The sequence below is a fragment of the Grammomys surdaster genome, unplaced genomic scaffold (assembly GCF_004785775.1).
Source record: "Grammomys surdaster isolate TR1022 unplaced genomic scaffold, NIH_TR_1.0 125704, whole genome shotgun sequence".
Classification (NCBI taxonomy): Eukaryota; Metazoa; Chordata; class Mammalia; order Rodentia; family Muridae; genus Grammomys; species Grammomys surdaster.
In genome coordinates this window covers 2538997-2560989 of record NW_021620539.1, presented here as the reverse complement: position 1 = coordinate 2560989, position 21993 = coordinate 2538997, and the positions used below count along the sequence as shown (strand labels likewise).

Here is a 21993-nt window from a genome sequence, read left to right as displayed (position 1 = left end):
TATTAATTTACAGAAGTACTATGACATTATCTTAGATAGTTCTTGAATTTTGATTCACTTAAATAAGCTTTGTTATATGACATTCAATTAGAAATAGCAGGTTATAAAAAGGAAAAGACTACTTAAACCAGAAATATTAAGAAAAGTAACTTGGAACAACAGGTAAATAGCTATAAAAGAACTATAATGATTAGTGAGTAATGTGTATAGTTGAAAAAATTATGCAGATTTTATAAAAATTTGGAAAACTTTGGATGACTTTGAATAACTAAAATTATGAGTGTCTGCCTAATGTCCACATGTTCATTATAAGTAATATTTTGTACCTAATACACTGGCATAGTATGTAATCTCTTTTACATCTAACAAAACCATAAGAAAAGTTATATTATTATTCTTATTATACTGATAAGAAAAGAGGAAGAGGCCATTACATAAATTTCCCAGGCTATATAGCTATTAGAAGGCAGGAGATATGACAATATCATTAATAGGCAAGAAGTATGAAGTATATTTTAGATTATTTCATTAAGAAATTAAAATAAAAAACTGAAAGTTATAAACTTAGCTTCAAGGCTGGAAGAGAGAGATTATTCTGTAAAGTGCTTGATATACAAACCTGAGGACCTGAGTATGATTCCCCAGAACCCATGTAAAAAATCCAAATATGGTGGCATATATGGATACTCCCAGGACTGGAGATATCAGTGCTCAACTCAAAAAAAAAAAGGTGGATTAACCCTGAAGAATGGGTCTTGAGACTGACCACTGTCTTCTTTATGACATATGAGCATGTCATATACATGCAAGAGCACACACACACAGAGCTAAGCTTCATTTATCTATTTCTGTACTGCTTACTGAATCTGTTGTTTGTCTAGCTCTTTGACCTATTTTCTTGGCCAAAGTGAACTTATTGGTAAAACTATTTTCATTTGTCAAGTTACAGAGTATCCCAAACTCATGTTGAAGATTTTAGTTATTATTAATTAATGTAATTACTGAAAACAATAATTATTTTGAAATACACAGTTTTTGACTATAAGAATAATGTTTTTTTCCCATAAAAACTTTGGGAAAATAGGAAACTGACTGAGGCAATATAATTATATCATAGTTTGACTTAGTTTCTTCCATGTACAATTATCGCAATGTCACAGTAAGTTTTATATTGATGTTTTACAGTATTTTATAATTTTTTCATTTCATTCACATGTTGGCAAGTCATTACAATGCTGTCACATAGTTTTCATGTGGCACCTCTATGGTGAAATCATGTCAATCCTGGCACACATGCTTATTCCCAGCTCCTCAGCTTCCTAAGAATTTTGTTGCTTTTTTATCTCTCCTTCTCTATCACAAATCTCTTTCTGAGTAGATTTCATATTCATGTAGCTTTACGACATGTTATTTTTAAAACTGAGAATGAAAAATTCCTCTTAATAGCTTTTCCAATCTAAGTTCTGACCCACTTGTCTACACTCTTTCAAGCCAAATGCTTTGAAAGCAGTATGATTCAGCCTTGGCTTTTTTGAGTTTCTCATCTGCTTAGCTGAAGGAGTTATTTGGCTTCTGCCTGGGTCGTCTTTTTGCTATAGTCTAGAAATTATCAGTACTTGGATGCCTTTTTCAGGCTCACTTCTTTTGGTACTATCTACCTGAGATAACCTTTTAAACATCACTTTAAGTCATATATCAATTATTTTAAAAGCTAGTGTTTTCTTATTTTGCCATTTAAAGAAATTGGCTTTGGCTAGTTCTGGTGGGAAATCCAACCTAGTGCTCTGACTCTAGCTTGTTTGGAACTGGGAACCCAAAGCTCTGACTGCTTCCTCATTATCTTGAAAAGCTGTGCTTATGTGTTTCTTTCTTGAATAGGCTTTTCTCAGATAAAACAAAAAATCAGGACTATAATTAGCCACTCTTCTCATTTTCTCCAGCACAGCACCGCTGCTTTTCAGTTATAAAGTCTGTTTCTGGATTGATCTACCTGTGTAGGGTATGGTCAACAGGAACTGCAAGTAACAGGCCAGGGTGTTTCCCCCACCATGATGTGCTCATTGCCTAAGAAAGTCATTCAACACAGTAGTTATTTTTTAAAAAATTGAATGAGTGGATCTTTTTGTTTATCACAATCTATGCTGGTATTTTCTCTTTTGTCTGAGATATTCCTTCTTTACTTACTATTTTCCCCTTTCCTTTCATGTTGGACTTTGTTTTCAGATATTTATTTTTACCCTCTCTTGCTTGTTCTCTTATACATATCCTCTCCTTTTCTTTATAAATTAGTCTGTTACCACATTTTCAGTTTTTTTTCGTTTGTTTGTGTTTTTAGGACATTCCCTAAGCTGAAAAATCTCATTTGGTCAACATCGGAAAACTTGAATCTCAAAGGATCCTTTGTATAATTTTATATTGATGCACAAGTAAATGTTTCTAACCACACTTTACCTCAAAGGTATTTCAAACTTCCTTTGACTTTCAGGGCATATGATCAGTTTTTAACTGGTAACATTTTTTGACATTCTCAGAAACACTAGGCACTGTCAGAGAAGATGGAATTTTAACCCACTTGTTTCCATACAATGATTACGACTCTGGAAGTTACTTAACCATCTGCTGTTTGACTACATCACACATGAATACTAAAAACATCTAGTAGTTATAGAAGTTCTTTTACAAAATCAACCCAGAAGAGTTCTGCAACTCTTTAAGAGAGGTAGAGATATGGTTTATATGGTATTATATATAGGTGATTACACTAGTCAATGAGTTGAAAAAGTAGAACCTAATCTAAATTTGAACATGTATCTGCTGCTCTTTCCAATGTATTTCATTGCCTCCACAAACAGTAATTTACTAAACATATAGATTTTCTTTCAGTTGTAAAATTTTATTATTTTATGATACGAGAGATTTGGAGGCATAAATTTAAAGGCTTATGAAAGGCAGCTTCTTGGTTATTAAACTAGATGATTGGCTAATCAGGAAAATAGACCAAGAAAAGATTAAAATTAAGTTATTTCATCATAATTAAAATTATAAGGTTCAAATATGAATCTGGCATTTCTTCAAGGGCAAAACTGATGTGACAGAATAAAAAAAAATTATGGAGTACTTTACCTAATTCTTTATTTCAAAGATGTGAAAAATAAATTCAAATTGTTTTAGTTTTGATTATGTTATTTTATTGATAATGGGTAATATGGGGGAAGGGAGTAGCTTTTTGTTGTTGTTGTTGTTGTTGTTTTGTTGTTTTGTTTTGTTTTTTTTGTTTTTCAAGACAAGATTTCTCTGTGTAGCCCTGGCTGTCCTGGAACTCACTCTGTAGACCAGGCTGGCCTCGAACTTAGAAATCTGCCTGCCTCTGCCTCCCAAGTGCTGGGATTAAAGGCGTATGCCACCACCGCCCGGCATTGGGAGTAGCTTTTGATTAAAGAATGATGGATTAGGTTCTCAGTGTGACTAAAATAGTACGAGGCACAGGATAACATGGTGGGAAGCACATGGGTCTTCTTAGTGGCAAGTAGATGTGAGTTTGTTTAACTTACTCTGTAAGATTTTGAGAAATGAATTTAATTTCTTTTAATGTTAATTTTCTCATTTATAGAGGAATATATTAACAAATCCTCATTTCCTTTAAAGAGTTATAAAATGGCCATTAAATGACAAATAGATTTATTAGTACAATCAGAATAGGATGAACATTTCATGGAAATGGGATCTTTCTTTGTAGACAGGGAGAGTACACATACTCATTTTTAATGGCTAGGGAATGCTTCTCGTAAAAGATACAAGATCTCTATTATAGTAATAAGGACTATAAAAATACAGTCAGATTATCTTAGCTAAAAATTCAACACAAATTTTTGTAAAATTGAAGTCAACATATTTGAATCATTAAAGGATTAACCTCTTTATAGTATACAATGTTTATCATTAAGAGAGAACGTTAAGATATCTGATTTCAGGTTTCAGGGCTATACGGGCCACCACAGAGACCACTAGTAGAAATATAAAATTCCTGCTTAAGTCCAACATTATAAGGACTTAATTTTACTTCTCTGTTGTTTATGTGGGTCTCTGGTTTGAAAAAAAATCTATAATTGTTGCAAAATTCAAATCAATCCAGTATTGACAAGAGTTAGTTCTCCTATTTGTTTAATATGAGGCATTCCCTGACTGTTCATGATAATAAGATAGCCTTTTTAAAAGTCAGTATTCTTTTTATTTTCTAGATTTATTTATTTATTGTATATGAATATACTGTAGCTGTCTTTAGACACACCAGAAGAAGGCATCGAACCCATTACAGATGGTTGTGAGTCACCATGTGATTGCTGGGATTTGAACTCAGGACCTCTGGAAAAGCAGCCAGGGCACGTACATGCTAAGCCATCTCTCCATTCCATAAGATAGATTCCTGCCATGCTCTCACTCCATCATCATTTATTTGCTTATCTCAGAACTTGTGCTGGATGTAGAGACCATAAGGAATTTATTTTACTCAAATTTAAATTCTTATCTGTTGAATTTAAATTTCAAAAGCTTAATTGATGCAGTTTTCAGGTTCTTGTCATGTAGAGTACAAGTATAAAATACATAACTGTATAAATGAACTGAAATAATACAGACATATTGTGTACAAGCTTGTATACCATAGGCACTTTAGTGAAAGGAATGGACACAAGAAGGCTTAGATGGTAGTTCTATTATAGAAAATAAAACTTGAGGAAGGCATCTACAGAGAGGAGATATGAGTAAATCACAAGTGTAGGAATGTATAGTTGGGGTAAGCAGTGCAGTGGATAGCTCTGGTGCTGTTTGTATTTTGATGCTAGTTATGCATCCCCAAAAGGGGCTGCCTGGGATGAGGTGTGACTCACATACTCAGGTGACTTCCTGTGAACCTTCCCCTAATGAATAAAGGTTTCTAGGAACCAATCACTGAGCAAGGAGTAGGCAGGAATTCCAGGTCTGAGAAGGGAAGAGGAGAGGCAGAAAAAGATGTCTTGCTTTTGGACAGGAGACAGTGTGCAAGTAAAATGTAGGTAGGGGAGGCACCCCATTTCAAGTGGCGCATCGTTTGGGATCTGCTACTGGAGGCTTTAACTTAGAATGGCTTACAAATTAGGATGCTAGTTGCTGTGCTCAGTGATTGTGTTACCTGTTAATTCTGAACTAAGTTTGTGTGGTGTTTTTCTTCATGGGGTGACTCAACTGAGTTCCAGAGAGAAAGGCAAAGCGTGGGTTTGGAAGAAGTAGACCCCAAAAGGCCATGGGAATTTGGAAGCATGGGGCTGGCATCCGCAGAGACTTGCTGATGGGAACTTACAAGCTGGGTGGAGAGATTTCAGAGCTTCGGGTCAGAGAACCACGAGAAGGGTGGTCGCTGCATCCGGTGGGCTAGCCATGGAGGCAGTGGACTGCCAGGACCAGAGAGTAGTCAGAGTTAGCGTGGGATGTTGTCTTTTATATGTTTCATGCAACAGATGACATCCAATGTGGCAGGCAAGAATCCACTAGAAATTTAAGGTTCTTAGCCTATAAGTTAGAAATTTAGTTAGAAATTTGGAGTTTTGGCGAGAGGAGCGGAATCGAGTCACATGACTCAGGTGTGGGACCCTTGAAACAAAGAAAGAGGGTGCTGAGGTCCCCTGCTGTGAAAGGAGACAAGATAGCTGTTCTGAGTCATTGGGGGAGATATTGATTGAACTGTGAATTTATAAAATTGGAATTATATGCTTTTAGGATAGATTTATATACAGATTTTTATTCAAATCACATGGGGAATTTCTCCAGTGGTTTGGAACTAGAATAGGGAAAATTTACTGATTTCTAAGTAGAGAGCAGTGATAATTGCCTGCTATGAACAGGTATTGATGGAAGTCTGTGGTTCCAGGTAGAGAGCATAACAGATAGATGGTATATTAAAGTCTGCAGGAAACTCAAATTCTTCAAATGTGAGCTCCACAGGAATTTTGGGTTTACTTCCTGGCATGACAGAATAGAAAAAGCCTAAGAATAGGCTCAAACAGTATTTTAGTTTACTTCATTTGTTTTAGATTACTTTAATTTTCAAAATGGGTGTGATTTTGAGATTTGTGGTTATATTATTCCTCTGGGAGAGAGGTCCGGCTAATGGTCTTTCTGGTTACTGGCTCAAGGACATGCTATTTTGGGAGAAAGGTTTTGTCTTTCATTTTTAGAAAAGGTGATTAGTGTCTATACACCTTCCAGAATTATATCAGATATGACGAAGAAAGACTCTCAGAGAACTAGATTCCAGAGAACCAAACAAAAAAGTTGTCTTGATGATACTAAAATTTTGTTTTGAGATTTGTATATTACAGACTATATAACATTTGTGAGTCTCATCATCAGACATGTTGAACTGACCTGCTTGAACTCCTAATCTCAAAGACTTTCAACCAGATCCAGTCAGGATATAGACATCAGAGATTAAAATAATCCTTGGTGTGGCCTTCTTAAGGCCAACCAACTCCCCCATTTTCCCTACTCTTCCTCCCCATCCCTTCAAAGATATCTCAATGTCCATATTCAGCTGGAAGTGGTTATGAAGAGTTGTCACCCCAGTGCCATGAACCTGAGGGTCTGGAGATGGTTATTCTAAGTTATCTTTCTGGGGAATTTAGAAATGGTTATATTTTGAACAGAGTGGAAATAGCTAGAACTGTGTAGCCATAATCTCATTTGGTAAAAATATTCACAATAGTTACTAAGTTGAAGTCATAATTTTTCATTTTGGCACAGAATTTATTTTGATGCAGATTCAAGGTTTTCATTGATATTAATTTCTTCTATTGACACAAAAATTTTAAAAGTTCAAGGCTTGGACCCAGTCCTTCTATAAATGCCATTACAAACTGATCTGAGATGATTAAGGGCCAGATAACAAATTCATGGCTCTGAGTTAATTGTTAGGATATTTTCAAGATAATTTAATTAGAAATAGCTGAGAGTAGTTAATGGACAACAGTCCAGATTACTTTACATAGATAGTTTTCAAAAATGTCAGAAATTCAGAGACTGTGACATTTAAGATAAATTATTCACTTGTTGTTGAGAATCTCTGCTCCTAACAGCACCTCATTTGTGGATTCAAAGAAGCTTCTGAGCATCTCTCCTCCAGGTGAGGCTGTACATTGTGGCTAGGTGGCCACTGGGCAGAAATTGCCTGTCTCTCCTGCAGACCTGTACTGTTCTTGAAAGAGTTTGCAGGAAGTACACCCCAAGAGACCATGGGAACTTGGAAGCTTGGAGCTGGTGTGGTAGTGACTTGCCAGTGGGAACTTAGTGAGCTAGGTGAAGAGATTTCGGAGCTCCAGGTCAGGGAACAGCAAGATGGGCAGTCACTGCATGGGGCTAGCCATGGAGGCAGCGAGAGAGGCCAGAACGTAGCTAGAGTTAGTATGGGTTGGATTGCTTTTTTTATATATTTCATGAAACAAGGCACCATATTTTTATGGGGAAGTAACAGAAAATTATGTTTTAGACAATCTTAAATGAAATCTCTAAAAGCATAGAGATTATTATTATTATTATCATCACTATTATTAATGGAATATAGAAACATTCAGCACCTTTCAAGACTTCCTAATACTTTCTGTATGGCTGGTATTGTGGAATTTTGACAAGCTCAGAGTCAGCATTTGTCCTTTATTCTCTCCTTATAAGAGCATCACATGTTGATTATTGGAAACATCAGGCAGGAAAACGATGAAAAACTGGTAAAACCTAAATGTCATACTCTTGAATATTTTGGGAAGCTAAAATGGTATTCAGATGTACTGGAAACTCTTGATGGAAAGTTTCAAGTTCTTTATGTTGTTGTACAGGATGGATGTGAAAAAAATGTTATAGAGTAGGGGTCAATAAATTTTTCAAAATGTACACAAAGAGGTTTTTGGCCATATGATTTTCTGATTATTCAATCGTGCCATTAAAATGTGAAATCAGCCATTGAAAACATTTGAGTGAAGGAATATAGCTAAATTCCAGCAAAATTTTATTATGGAAATTGAATTTCACATAATTTCAAAATGTCAAGAATATCCTATCTCTTCCTGTTTTAGGAGTTGCAGAAGCTGGGCTGGAGAGATGGCTCAGCGGTTAAGAGCACTGACTGCTCTTCCAGAGGTTCTAAGTTCAATTTCCAGCAACGACATGGTGGCTCACAACCATCTGTAATGGGATCAGATGCCCTCTTCTGGTGTGTCTGAAGACAGCAACAGTGTATTCTGATAAAATGAATAAATAAATCTTTTTTTAAAAAAAAGGAGTTGCAGAAGCCAAGACAAGTGTCAAAGGTGACACAGTCTCCTGGAGCAAGAACAGTGAGCAGTATCCCCAAAGTGGTCAAAGATAGAGAGCATAAATTAAAACAGGTCACACTGGGTATGTCAGAAAGATTGTAAGAGCTTCACAGGAGCCAGCTTCCTGCCAGGAACATTAAACTTGTAAAGTTTTATGATTTATAACAGTGTGTGATTCAATTAGTAAGAGGATGTCTGGAGAAATTCATGTTACAACAATATAGATGTTCAAATGTGCGTGTGTGTGTGTTTATATGTATGTGTGTGTTTATATGTATGTGTGCATATTTATGCAACTATAATGCTATATTGTATATTTTGGCCAGCAACCTGATTTTTATAAAAATATATTAGCACAATATGATCATTTTTTCATGTCAGTAACTATTTGAACTATTTACCCATAATTCCACTAGTTTTGTTATATCTATAGTGACATATCATCACACTTTCTGCACCAGTGTTTAGAATTAGTTTATTTCACCCATCTTTCCATCTTCATTTGCTAGCATAGAAAAAAAATTAATATTATTCACCTGTTAGTTATGACTTTAATTCCTCAATGTACCAGAGTTTGGTACCTAAAATCACCATTGAAATGTGTTTTGAGGTACTCTATTTTAATAAAATGCACCATAAATTAGGAATTATAAAACAATATTGTTACACTAATTAGAATAAGGTTGCAAAATGGTCCAAAGCACAATAGTGATAAAATAAGGAAGCACGGAATTGTCACTGACACAGTATGTCAGCGTCACTATTTCCAAGAATACCACAGCTCTTCCTTCTTAAAAGGAAGCAGAATGACTGCTGGACTGATAGGACATGGTTTGAAATGAACACAGAGACAAAGGCTGGGTGAGTGGGCACATGACAATGATTTAGAATATTTAAATCAAAATTTTGAAAATTAAAAAATAAAATGATCAAAACGCCAGGTTGCATTTCCATAACAACAAAAATTAGCATGCATGTTGAATGTGTTTTTTTAAAAAAACACATTACTAAGCACTCATGAATTGATTTAGCTTAGGAATTACGACTTTAAAAAAAAAAGTGATTTGCCTAACCTTTAGAGAACTTACTCTGATAGGAAGTACGGATCCGTTTCGTTAAATCAGGATAAAAGTTAGACAGCCCACGCATGCAAAAGTTGTCTTTGGAGCATGCCAGAGCAGCATCAGCAGCAGCAGGCAGAGGAAAGAGAGAGAATAGTCTAAAGTGAAAGGAAGTGGTATCATACCAGAATCTACAACAGCCAAGGTGAAGAAACTGTAGCAAGATTAGGCAATCAAACTAGAGAGGAGATACTTTAAAAATAAATCAATTAGAAAGGTGATAGATGAATGATGAGAATGCTGTAGCCAATTTATTTAATCAAACGCTCTCATAAAATTCATGGCATACTCTTCTTACATGATTTTTACCATTATGGAGTTGCTTGGTTTGTGATACTATATAAAATTACTTTGTTATTATTAAGATTATATTTAATCTTTGAACAATTAAAAAGACAGCTTAGATGCTTTAGTTTTTTTAATTATGTTACAATATAAAGTATGTACTTGTTGGTTTTGTTATAAAATAGAGAGACTTTATGTTTACATAAATGTTTACAACTTTATCAATTTTTCCCTATATCACAGTTCTAATCAGTAATCACTATTGTGGAGACCAAATAAGTTTGAATTACCCAATGAGTTGAATTAAGTTTTCCTAGTCAAAATAGTCACTTTTCTACCTCTGTGTGGATCCAGACAAGTAGCTGAGATGTTGGCAGAGATCTGCAGAGATCTTCTGACCATCACTGCTTCCAGCCTTGCAGCAGCACATCGCTACCTGCCCCTGACATCTTTATAGCCTTCTAGACATTCAGAACTTTCAAAAGCAGCCACCTGTTTTTCAACATGAAGGAATAGCTCTTACTCTGATTTTCTTTCAGAAGCTAGTAGTGACAGAGACAGAACTCACAAAGCTTAAATTTCCAGGATCCTGACAGTAGTGAAAGCTGATATCCCCTACATAAAAACCTGGCAAGCTCAGGAGGACAAATACTGTGCCTAAGCAAAGTGTCTAAAATAGTTAACAAACAAGTTGAGTGTTAATCAAACACCATTTGTACAGATGGAAAATTATTTGATGTTATAACTGACCTATCTTCTATTTGGAAAATAACTATCATATATTATGAAGTAATATTTTATGTCTATTTTTAGTAAAGATCTCAACATTCAGTTCATTATTTGTTTAAAAGGAAATGTAAAACCATTATCTAAATGCATAACACTATGGAAGCAAACTTTTAAGGCAATTTTAACAAACTAGCATATTCCAGTAAATAATAAAAATACAAAATTTATGAAAATTAAAGCCACCTATTCGGATATGTAGTGAAATTCTGGTAAGATTTTGGATAATTCAGACTATCGAAATTTGTTGCCATATCCTAATTAAAACTTAAATTTCTTTTCTCTTGTAGTTAAATTGATTTGCTTGTCCTGCTAAGAAAAGTGCCATGTTTCATAGCACTTAAATGTCAGAGAATGGTATTTATTATGTTTATAAACATATGTCTATTTTAGTCATCATCAGTAAAGAATAGATGATGGCCACGATATAGTTAATTAAAAAATGAAAAGTGACTAATCATATTAGAGAACAATTAATCTGTTTTGTCCAAGAATTTTTAAAGAACTTTCAACCAGAGTCCCAATTTTTATTATTATTATTATTATTTTGTTGGGTTTTTTTGTTTTGCTTTTTAGGAATCCAATCTAAGAAACCTGAGATACTTCCTAAACTTCAACAGTTTAAACTGAACTTTAAACACCACTCATGCCTGTTTAAAGATTTTTTGCTGTTTCTTCTAAATTCATGTATTTGCGTGTTCAGTCAGTATTAGCATGCATTTGAATGGCATCACACAAGAAAAGACAATCTGGCAAAAACCAAGTGAACAAGTCAAGCTCAGAACCCATCTCTTTTGTTCCCTACCTGCAATGAACTGCCTGTTTTTTCGAGGAGACCGGGGCTGTCGCTGGTACAGGTCACTTGATCTATAGAGGTCAATGGTCCCCATGCTTAACAGTACTGTCTTCTGTATGAAATCCACCACAACCAACCCAGTGCAGTTTCCAAATGCAACTCTGAGAGGAGGAAAAACACAAAACTAGAATATATTATATGCATGATTATTTTCATTTTAAAGTTAAATATAAGATTACTGGAAAATAATCTAAGATTGGGGACATCAGACAGTGATTAGTGTTTTAAACAAGCCCAGTCAGAAAACAAGTCCACTATACAGTAGATAGATTAAGTAGAACATATTAAGCATGACTGACTACTGCAAAAATTAGAGATAGCCTGTAATCATGCTTCATTACAAGTTTTTCATTTAAGCTGTGATTAGTAACACAGTATTTAACTTGATTTTATAGTTTTACAGAAGAATCACATAAATCCTTTCTCCAATGCAAAGAGGATATAGGTCAAGAAATAGGAACAGTAAATAGACACAGATGCTTAGGTAAACAGTCAAGTGTCTAAATAAGATTCTGATTGTTTTGTTTCAAATTCATCATTTTCTTTTTCTTTTAACCTTTGTCTCATCTTTCCTTTCCTCTGGCTTTAAGAAATAAACAAACAAACAAACAAAGCAGGGATTCTCTATGTAGTCAGGCCCTCTTGGAATTGTAATCTTCAAAATTGGTCTCTCAGGAGACAAAGTGTATGCCAGCACACTTGGCCTATATCTAGGGTTTGATTCCATAATAGACATAAAAAAATGCAACTTGATTTACAAAAATTTTCAACTCATCTTTGTTCCTTATTTTCTTTTATGTATTAAAAGTCAAATGAATTTGACTAACCTATTAACTGATTAATTGAAGCAGCTTTCCTAGGCAGGCATTTTGGTCACCTGAAGAGTAAGTAAATATTAACTGTAGCGTGTCTAGAATACATTCTAACTCAGCTGACTTGTCTGACCTCCATGAGAAAAGCGGTACCTAGCCCTGCAGGGGCTTGATATGCCAGGGTGTAGGGACACCTCGGTGGGGGAGAGCTCTACTTTCTCAGAGGAGAATTTGAGGGAGGGCCAGTGGAGGGGACCAGAAGGGGGTACAGTGATTGAGATGTAAAGTGAATAAATTAATTCAAATTTATCAAGACAGATTATATTATAGCTGACTATATATGCTGCCTATAAAATATTCATTTTAATTCTGAAAACATCAGTAGATTAAAACTTGTGGGCTGAAACACAATTCCATAGAAACAGAATTAAAAGACAACATGGGTAGTTTACATAAAATTTAAGTTTCAAAAACTTAAAATAGAACTATGTGATATGGTGACTTCATATCTGGATTTGTATGTGAAGTAAACAAAATCACCATCTTGGAAAATGTGCAATCTTGTACTCAATGCATTGCTGTTCACAACAATCAGGAATACAATCTGTGTCCACTGATAGATAAACATGTAAAGAAAACATGCTATTTTTTTAATAGCAAGGAGATTTTTTATTTAGCTGCAAAAAGGAGGAAATTCCACAATAAAATTTCTAGTTAAAATTTTGTATAGAACCATTATAGACTTAAATTAGTCAAACTATGCTTGTTAAAAAATGAACAAAGCTACAGACATTATAAGATCATTTCGGCCAGACGGTGGTGGCACACGCCTTTAATCCCAGCACTTGGGAGGCAGATTTCTGAGTTTGAGGCCAGCCTGGTCTACAGAGTGAGTTCTAGGATAGCCCAGACTATACAGAGAAACCCTGACTCGAAAAACAACAACAAAAAAAGACCATTTCAAAGTATATTGCAAAGTTATAGTTATTTAAATATGATGATAATGTGATAAAATAGATACATAGAACATTGAAACAGAATTGAGAGCACAAAGGTAACTCCACAGACACGTAGTCAACTAATCCTTGGCACAGGAACCAAGAATACAAGATGGAGGAAGTGATAGGTGCTAAAAACTATGTTTTCAGGCTAGAGAGATGGCTTGGTGCTTAAGAGCACTGACTCTGCTCTTTCAGAGGTCCTGAGTTCAGTTCTCTGTAACCACATGGTGGCTCACAACCATCTGTAATGTGATCTGATGCCCTCTTCTGGTATGGCTGAAGTTACAGGAAAGAAAGAAAGAAAGAAAGAAAGAAAGAAAGAAAGAAAGAAAGAAAGAAAGAAAGAAAGAAAGGGAGAAAAAAAGAAAGAAAGAAAGAAAGAAAGAAAAGAAAGAAGGAAGGAAGGAAGGAAAGAAGGAAGAAAGAAAGAAAGAAAGAAAGAAAGAAAGAAAGAGAAAGGAAAAGAAAGAAATCTAAACAAACAAACAAACAAACAAACAAGCTATGTATTCATACTCAAAAGAATGAATTGGGACTTTTATCTTAAGCCAGTCACTAGAGTTCATTTGAAATAAGTTAAAGACTTAAGTGTAAGTCCGAAAATCATAAAGTGTCTACCTGATACCACAGGGGAAAATTTCCTTCTCACTGTTAATAGCAATGTTTAAATATGACACAAAAAACACAGACAAAGCACAAATATATGGGAGTCATCAAACCGAGAAGCTTTTAGAAAAAGAAATAAAAGGCAACCTAGAGAATTAGAGTAGATGTTTTGAAAATGTGTATCTAATATAATTAATATTTAAAATAAATATATAAGCCACTTATACAAATTCACAGTGAAAATACTGCTTATAAATGGAAAAATTATTTTCAATTTGGTAAATAACCAGAATATGTGTTTTTCAAGGAGGAAATAACACTGGAAACTAGTTAAATAAAAATATGCTCAATATCATTATACAAGGAAATACAGATAAAGACCACAATGAAATATCACCTTACACCTGACAATATTGCTATCATCAGCAAAAGAAATACATAAAAAACCCCAAAAAACTGAAGCCCTTTGTAGTAGTAGAAATGTAAACCCATGAAGCTATTATGTAAAATGATATGCAGGCTCTTCAAAGAAAATTAAAAATAGAACTGTTATATGATCCAGTGATCTCATTTATCAGTCTATAAAGTGAATAAAACGAATAGTCTGAAAAGCTATCTGCATTCCTGAGCTTAATGCCTTAAGTGTTTCCTGATAGATGAATGTATGAAGAAATTACACATGCATACAACAGGATACTGATTTGCCTCAAAAAGAAAGGAAATTCTGAGCTTTATAGTAGCATAGAACCTGGAAGGTATCATTCTATGTGAAACAAGCAAGGCATAGAAAGACTAACACTATATGATTTTGTTCATATTTGTAATATAACAATGTCAAAAAGTATATAAATGATTAGAACACTGCTTGCCATGGATTCAGGAGCATGGAAGAGAGCTACACTTAACCAGCAATTTGCTACACGGGACATATAAAGAACCAGTTGTTTACCTTCATAATAGTATGGCTACATAGAAGTGGCTATCCACTATGGCCCAACATTTGGAGAAGTACTACATGCTGTTCATTTAAGAAAAGATAAAAACTCAATAGATAACATTTTCACATATTCACAAATTTGAGAAATCAGAAGTCTGATCATTGGAAGTCATGATTCTGTGTGTGTGTGTGTATATAGGTATATATGTAATATAGAGAAATATTATATGGTCATCATATTGTACATTTTAAAACTGACATTTTATTTACCAATTATAACTCAAAGACAGAAAACCAAACTTTTACTTTCTATAGTACAAATAAATTAGCTGAAAATGCCTAATGGGAGAAAAATCTTAGTAATTTTGAGTGATATAAAAATATGTCACTAGGACACAAGAAATACATAAATTTAAAATAAAAATTAATAACCTGCATGTCATAAAATTAAACAATGTTGTTTTACCTAACTTTAGTAAAGAAAGAACCACATACTGGGAAATATTTTTTAAAAATTACACATATTATTAATGTAAGTACAGAGTAAATAGGAACACCTAATTATATCACTTTAATTTTTAAAATAGTAAAGGAATTTCTATAGATATTTTGTCAGATGGACAAATGTCAGATAAACACTTGGAAAGACAATGAAAATTGTAGGCTCTGGAGATATGTAAGATAAAATCATACTTAGAGATCAATAAACCTACAAAAACATTGAACAAAATGGAAAGACTGATAATACAATTGTTGAATATTTTAGAAAATGTGTGCATTGATGATAGAAACATCAAATTCTAAAGATGCTTTAGAAAACAACGTCTGTCTCATAAAGATTACATAACTCACTATTTCTACTCTTAGTTTCCTTAGAAATTCAAACAAATGTTATATAACAACTTATATTTAATTTTCACAGCTGATTTATTATAATATATTCAAACTATAAGCAATCAATATTCCCATTAAGCAATGAGTGAATTAAACTTCTTGTAAATCCATATTCTAGCATACTATTTAGCAGCAAAAAGCATCAAGTTATAAATATATGTTCTATAATATACACACACAGACACATGCATATCATTGATAAATCCCAGGGCTTTATTCTAAGACAAAGAAAATAAACACTACTTATTTTAATTATGAAAATTTATTGACATGCAAAACTTAGTAATGGATAACAGTGATCTTGAGGTGCCAGGAACGAGAGGTAATTATAGACTGCAAAAGGCCAAACCACTGTGGAATGAAATCTCCATAAACATGTTCCTTTCCCTGTTTTAAAGCAGATTTCTCAGCATTACAACAGTGACTAACACAATGTTAGTACAGACCAATGACATTTGACTTTACTACTTCCAACATGAGAAGCCTCTAGAACTGCTTACTGGAAAACTCATGGGTATTTGAAGAAAGGCCTAGATTACTATAAGCAGAGCTTAATGGATGATTAATTCTTCTGAGAGCTCCAAAGTCTAGAATGGCAGCGAATGGCCCCATCATGTACATATATTGATGGCACTAATGGCATTTAGTGGGTTATCAAAATGATAATAATGGTGATAAAAACATAATAAAAGGAAACTGGGAAGGGAACATGTTGAGAATATAATGTTTAAGAAGGAAAATGGAGTGGATATGATATTTTATATGCAACCTAAGATAGGCACGGTCGCCCGGCCACTCTGTGCCCTAGATGGGATGAAATATTATACCCCATCCAGCTGCTGGCACTGCTCATATCTTATAAATCTAAAAAGGGGGAACTGTGCCCTTCCCTCAGCCTTGAGCAGGCCTAAGAGATGAGACCTTGTTTACCACAATAGACCAAACAATAGGACTCTGGAGGTATGGCCTGGAGGCATTTCCTGCCCTTGGCAGAGGCAGTGCTTGCTTTGGCCTTGGCGCCTTTCTGGCTGCCCATAGCCTGGTACTACCCGAGCTGAGAAGAATAGACTGCCTGCTGAGCTTGCTTTGAGACATCTCCAGCCCATGGATTCCTCTCTCCTCCAGCAGGATGGTTTCCGCTCACCCACAGCGCTCACCCCCAGCCGGCTGCAGCAAGAAGGAACTCTGGGGGTGGGGGTGGGTTATCCCCTTTAAATTGAAAGCTGAACATTAAAACATGGAGCCTCCTGACTTCCACATCAGCATCTACCTTTGGTGACTGCACATGGGATGGATACTCAGGTGGAAAGGTCTTCAAATGGCCCCTCCTTCAGTTTCTGTCCCTCACTTTGTCTCCATATTTGCTCCCTTGAGTATTTTGTTGCTCCTTCTAAGAAGAACTGAATCACCCCCACTTGGTCTTCCTTTTTTATGAGCTTCATGTGGCCTGTGAGTTGCATCTTGGGCATTTCAAGGTTCTGGGCTAATATCCAATAATCAGTGAGTGAATACCATGTGTGTTCTTTTGTGATTGGCTTACTTCACTCAGGATGATAATTTCTAGTTCCATCCATTTACCTAGGAACCTCTCGAATTCATTGTTTTTAATAGCTGAGTAATACTCCATTGTGTAAATATACCACATTTTTTGAATCCATTCCTCAGTTGAAGGACATCTGGGTTCTTTCCAGCTCCTGGCTATTATAAATAAGGCTGCTATGAACATAGTTGAGCATATGTCCTTGTTATATGTTCGAGCATCTTCTGGGTATATGCCTAGGAGTGGTATAGCTGGATCCTCAGGTAATGCTATGTCCAATTTTCTGAGGAACCGCCACACTGATTTCCAAAGTGGTTGCACCATCTTGCAGTCCCACCAACAATGGAGGAGTGTTCCTCTTTCTCCACACCCTCGCCAGCATCTACTATCACCTGAGTTTTTAATCTTAGCCATTCTGACTGGTGTGAGATGGAATCTCAGGGTTGTTTTGATTTGCATTTCCCTGATGACTAAGGACACTGAACATTTCTTTAGGTGCTTCTCGGCCATTCGAGTTTCTTCCATTGAAAATTCTTTGTTAAGCTCTATACCCCATTTTTTAATAGGGTAATTTGGTTGTCTGGAGTCTACTTTCTTGAGTTCTTTGTATATATTGGATATTAGCCCTCTATCAGATGTAGGATTGGTAAAGATCTTTTCCCAATTTGTTGGTTGTCGTTTTGTCCTAGATGTGGAAGTCAGAAAGTGCATGCCGATAAGGGCCTGATATGGATGTCTCCTGAGAGGCCTTCAAGAGTCGGACATATTCAGAGGCAGACGCTCACAACTAGCCATTGAACTGATCATGAGGTTCTCAATGGAGGAGTTAGAGTGAGGACTGAAGGAGCTGAAAGGGTTTGTGGCACCATGAGGAGAGCAACAATACCAACCAACCACAGCTCCCAGGGTCCTAACCACCAGCCTGGGAGCACTTATGGAGGGATCCAGGGCTTCAGCTGAATATATAAGAGTGGAGGGCCCTGCCGGGCACAGGTGGAAGATGAGATCCTTGACCTCATGAAGGATGGACTCCCCCAGGGGGTGGGAATTTTGAGGGTGGGGAAGTGGGAGTGGGGGGGGTAGGTGGGGGTTACATCCACGGAGAAGGAGGAGGAGGGGTAAGGGGATGGGGGGGTTCCCGGGTGGGTGGGGGATGGGGTAAGGGGATAACATATGAAATGTAAATAAAATATCCAATAAAAAAAAAAAACATGGAGCCTCTATCAGAAACCTTTGTCCTGGCTTCATCTCTTCCTGCCCTCCTGTCCCTTCCCAGCCTCTCTTTCAGGTGAACCTGGTCTGCGGCCGATGGCCCTCAACAGTACATGACAGAATATTTTCAGGACAAAAAAGTAATTTAACCTAAGACCACTGGAGATATTTAGCTGGAAAGACACAATAGATCCCACAATAAAAATGACAACATTTTCATGAAAGAAATTTCAAAAGGGGATTTGGGGCTATGATTCAGTGGACAGTGCTTGCTTTCCCTGTATAATGTCAATTCTATTGGTCAAATGGTAATGTTTTATTTAAGTGTGTTGAAAGCAGAATCTGGGAGCATAGAGGCCTCGTTTGGCTCAGACTTAAATATGCTTATCTAAATCATCCTGTAAAGCCCCTACCCTAGATCAGCCTTTCCCTCTGGCTCTGTAAAGGGGAAATAGAAACAAATAATCCAAGAACAAACTACTGTGTTCTTGAGAACAACTAAAGATAAACCATTTATTACATAGGTTTCTATTTTTCTCACAGTATAACAGTAACAGAAAGGCAGACACTCCTCCAGGGAGAGAAGACTCAACCTGGAACTCATCAAAGTGTCTGCTTCAACTCCGTCAGTTGATTTCGCTATATGATTTTAAGTCCTCGATTTGTTGATACTACATTGGCTTGATCTCTCAAATCAGGCTATTATAGTCTCTGGTGTATGCTGTGATCTAATTTGATTTTTTCTATCTGTTACTTCTTTCTATCTGTACTTGCTGGTGTGTGTGTGTGTGTGTGTGTGTGTGTTTGTGTGTGTGTAGTACATAATAAACTCAATCATTCAAAATGAAGCACACATATTATAGATTATTCTCTGGATCATAGAGAACACTACAAGCATGAGAACTGCAGTTTAGATACCCAGCTCCTCCCCGTGTGTGTGTGTGTGTATGTATGTGTGTGTATGCACACGTGCATGTACATGTGAATACATATATGTCCAAATGTGTGAGGCACATGCACATGGAGACTAAGGATTAACATGTCTTCTTTAGCCATTCTGTATTTTATCGCTCTGAGGGATTAGCTGCCCCTCAGGAGTACTTAAGTTACAAAACTTGATGATATCCAACTCATGCTAGTTCCAATGGCACACAAATACCAAAACAGTGAGCTTGCTCCCTTCACCTACGTTTCCTGGTTTGCCTCCAGGGGCTTTGGGTTTCAAACAGTACACTGCCAAGTCTCCCTAATGGTAGATGTATAATCATCCACTTTACCAGAGGAGAGTTTCAGGCGTCTGACTTCAGTAACACTAGCCCTTCTCCACTAGCAGCATGGTTACTCTAAACCTTCAGGTCGAACTTTGCCTCACTGTGTTTGAAAAGTGAACTACAAAGTCAAATTATTAACCAGACTTTAGATTCAATCTTTCTGCATTGTATTTTTGTTTTAGTTAGACAATATTACTCCCCATTTCTTTTGTGACCTTTGGAATGGTGAGACAAAATGATTACCATTATATTTTGGAAACATATAGTTTCATAGCATCATGGTGGGAGAAGAGATTGACTCATGAATCACAAATTTAGGTAGGTGAATGAAAATTTTGAGGGTGCAGAGTTTACTTCTCAGTGAATCATACTTTGAATCTCATGCCTATCTGACTTAGATGTGATCTAGATGAAACTTCAGGCTTAAATCTTATATCTTAAATATGTTGAAATGTGAACTTTTGGAGCTGCTACTGTTGAATGAAAGTGATTTTGAAAATGATAAATACATGATTTGGGGAGGTGGGTGCATATGGAGCAGGAAGCTGTGGTCTGAATTTCTGTAGCTCTCCCAAATCATGTATTCTATGTAGGCTACTTACAGTAGCAACATTTGCACTTCTGAATTTTTGAATTTATTAAGTTTATAACAGCAGAAGTGAAAGAACAAGTAGGCATAAGACACAGAAACATCAGCAATTCTGTTAAAGAGAACAACCAGGAGTAGCCTGCTTGAAAGAACAAAGATAATGAAATTTAGAGCTTATCTGACAGAAATCAACTGGGGAAGTTGAGGCAGCCAGCTGGGGTTCCAGATTACAATTTCTCTTTCTGGATGAGTCTCTGGCTTCTCACTCCCACTGAAGACATTTTTATAGTGTAAGATAATTAACAGAAGCCTCTATTGAAAACGCTTTTTCTCTCTAGCTGTTCTCAAGGACACAATGTTTTCAATACCCTCTGCTGGTTGCTTCTTTCCATGTCACAAAATCAATGGGCCAGCCTGTCTCTAGACTAGGGGACTTGAAAGATATTTTATCATATTCATAGGCCTGAGAAGGAGTAGATCACCTTTTTAAAATTTTTTTTGAGAGCCAGTTTCTCAGTAAGCTTAAAACAGCACATGGCAATTAACAGATATAAAATATAAAGTATGTTTAAAATAAACCCCACAGGTGATGGTATTGAGATATACAGTCTTTAGGTCTTAGATTTGCATCTCACAAGTGAGGTCGGGTACCTTATGAGGAGAAAAAACTTGTTTGCTGTATCATCTATATGAGAATGAAATCAGATGCCATTTCTGAACCCAGGAGCCCTTGCCAGACATTAAATCTGCTTATGCCTTGATCTTGGACTTCAGAGCCTTCAGAACTGAGTAATAAATGTCTGTTGTATATAGATTACCCAATCTAAGATTTTTATTACAGCAGTCCAAATAAACTAAGATACTTGTCTTATTTTTTTAGACTTAGAAGTAAAATGTCTAACATTTCACCAAAAAGTATAGTACGTATTGCAATGCATTAGAGTAAAGACAATTGTCTTTGCATTTTAATGTAGTTTCTTTTAAACTCATCGTTGGTAAACTCACTGTTGGTATTAAACTTTTGTCATATTGCTTGTGTGTGCTTTATTGTTTAAGAACTTTGTATGTGTATATAATGTGTTTGATCAAGTCTGCCCCTCATAACTCTCTGCTCCAATTCTTTTCCCATACCCTTACAACTATTCCTTACAAACTTCAAATGGTCATGTTGTTTTACATACTGAATCTACACAGTATGCAGATGCAGGTCTATCTTCTGGAGCATGGGCAGCTTCTCATAAAATGTTTGTTTTTCTATTTTGTGGAATAGTTTAAAGAGTATTGGTATTAGGTCTTCTTTGAAGGTCTGATTGAATTCTGCCTTAAAACCATCTGACAAAAGGCTGATATGGCTGTCTCCTGAGAGGCTCTGCCAGAGCCTGACAAACACAGAGGTGGATGCTTGCAGCAAACCATTGGACTGAGCACAGGGTCCCCAATGGAAAAGTTAGAGAAAGGACTGAAGGAGCTGAAGGGGTTTGCAGCCCCATAGGAAAAACAACAATATCAACCAACCAGGCCCCCCAGAGCTCCCAGGGACTAACTACCAACCAAAGAGTATACATGGAGAAACCCATGGCTCCAGCTGAATATGTAGCAGTGGATGGCCTGGTTGGGCATCAATGGGAGGAGAGGTCCTTGGTCCTGTGAAGGCTCAATGCCCCAGTGTAGAGGAATGCCCAGTGGTAGGGAAGTAGGAGTGGGTAGGTGAACACCCTCATAAAACAGGGGGAAGAGGGATGGGATA

The 21993-nt window shown here is 36.1% G+C and overlaps 1 protein-coding gene across 1 annotated transcript in view; it reads right to left on the bottom strand.

Moving 5' to 3' along the window:
• Window positions 1–11333: 11333 nt before the first annotated feature.
• The window catches only part of LOC114639413 (syntaxin-binding protein 5-like), a gene marked incomplete at its 3' end in the record, with an annotated part of 222451 nt that continues 211791 nt past the window's right edge, over window positions 11334–21993 (bottom strand). Inside the window, exon 17 of the mRNA XM_028788160.1 lies at window positions 11334–11485. Coding sequence (XP_028643993.1) covers window positions 11334–11485 — 152 coding nt within the window. The remainder of the gene's footprint in view (window positions 11486–21993) is intronic.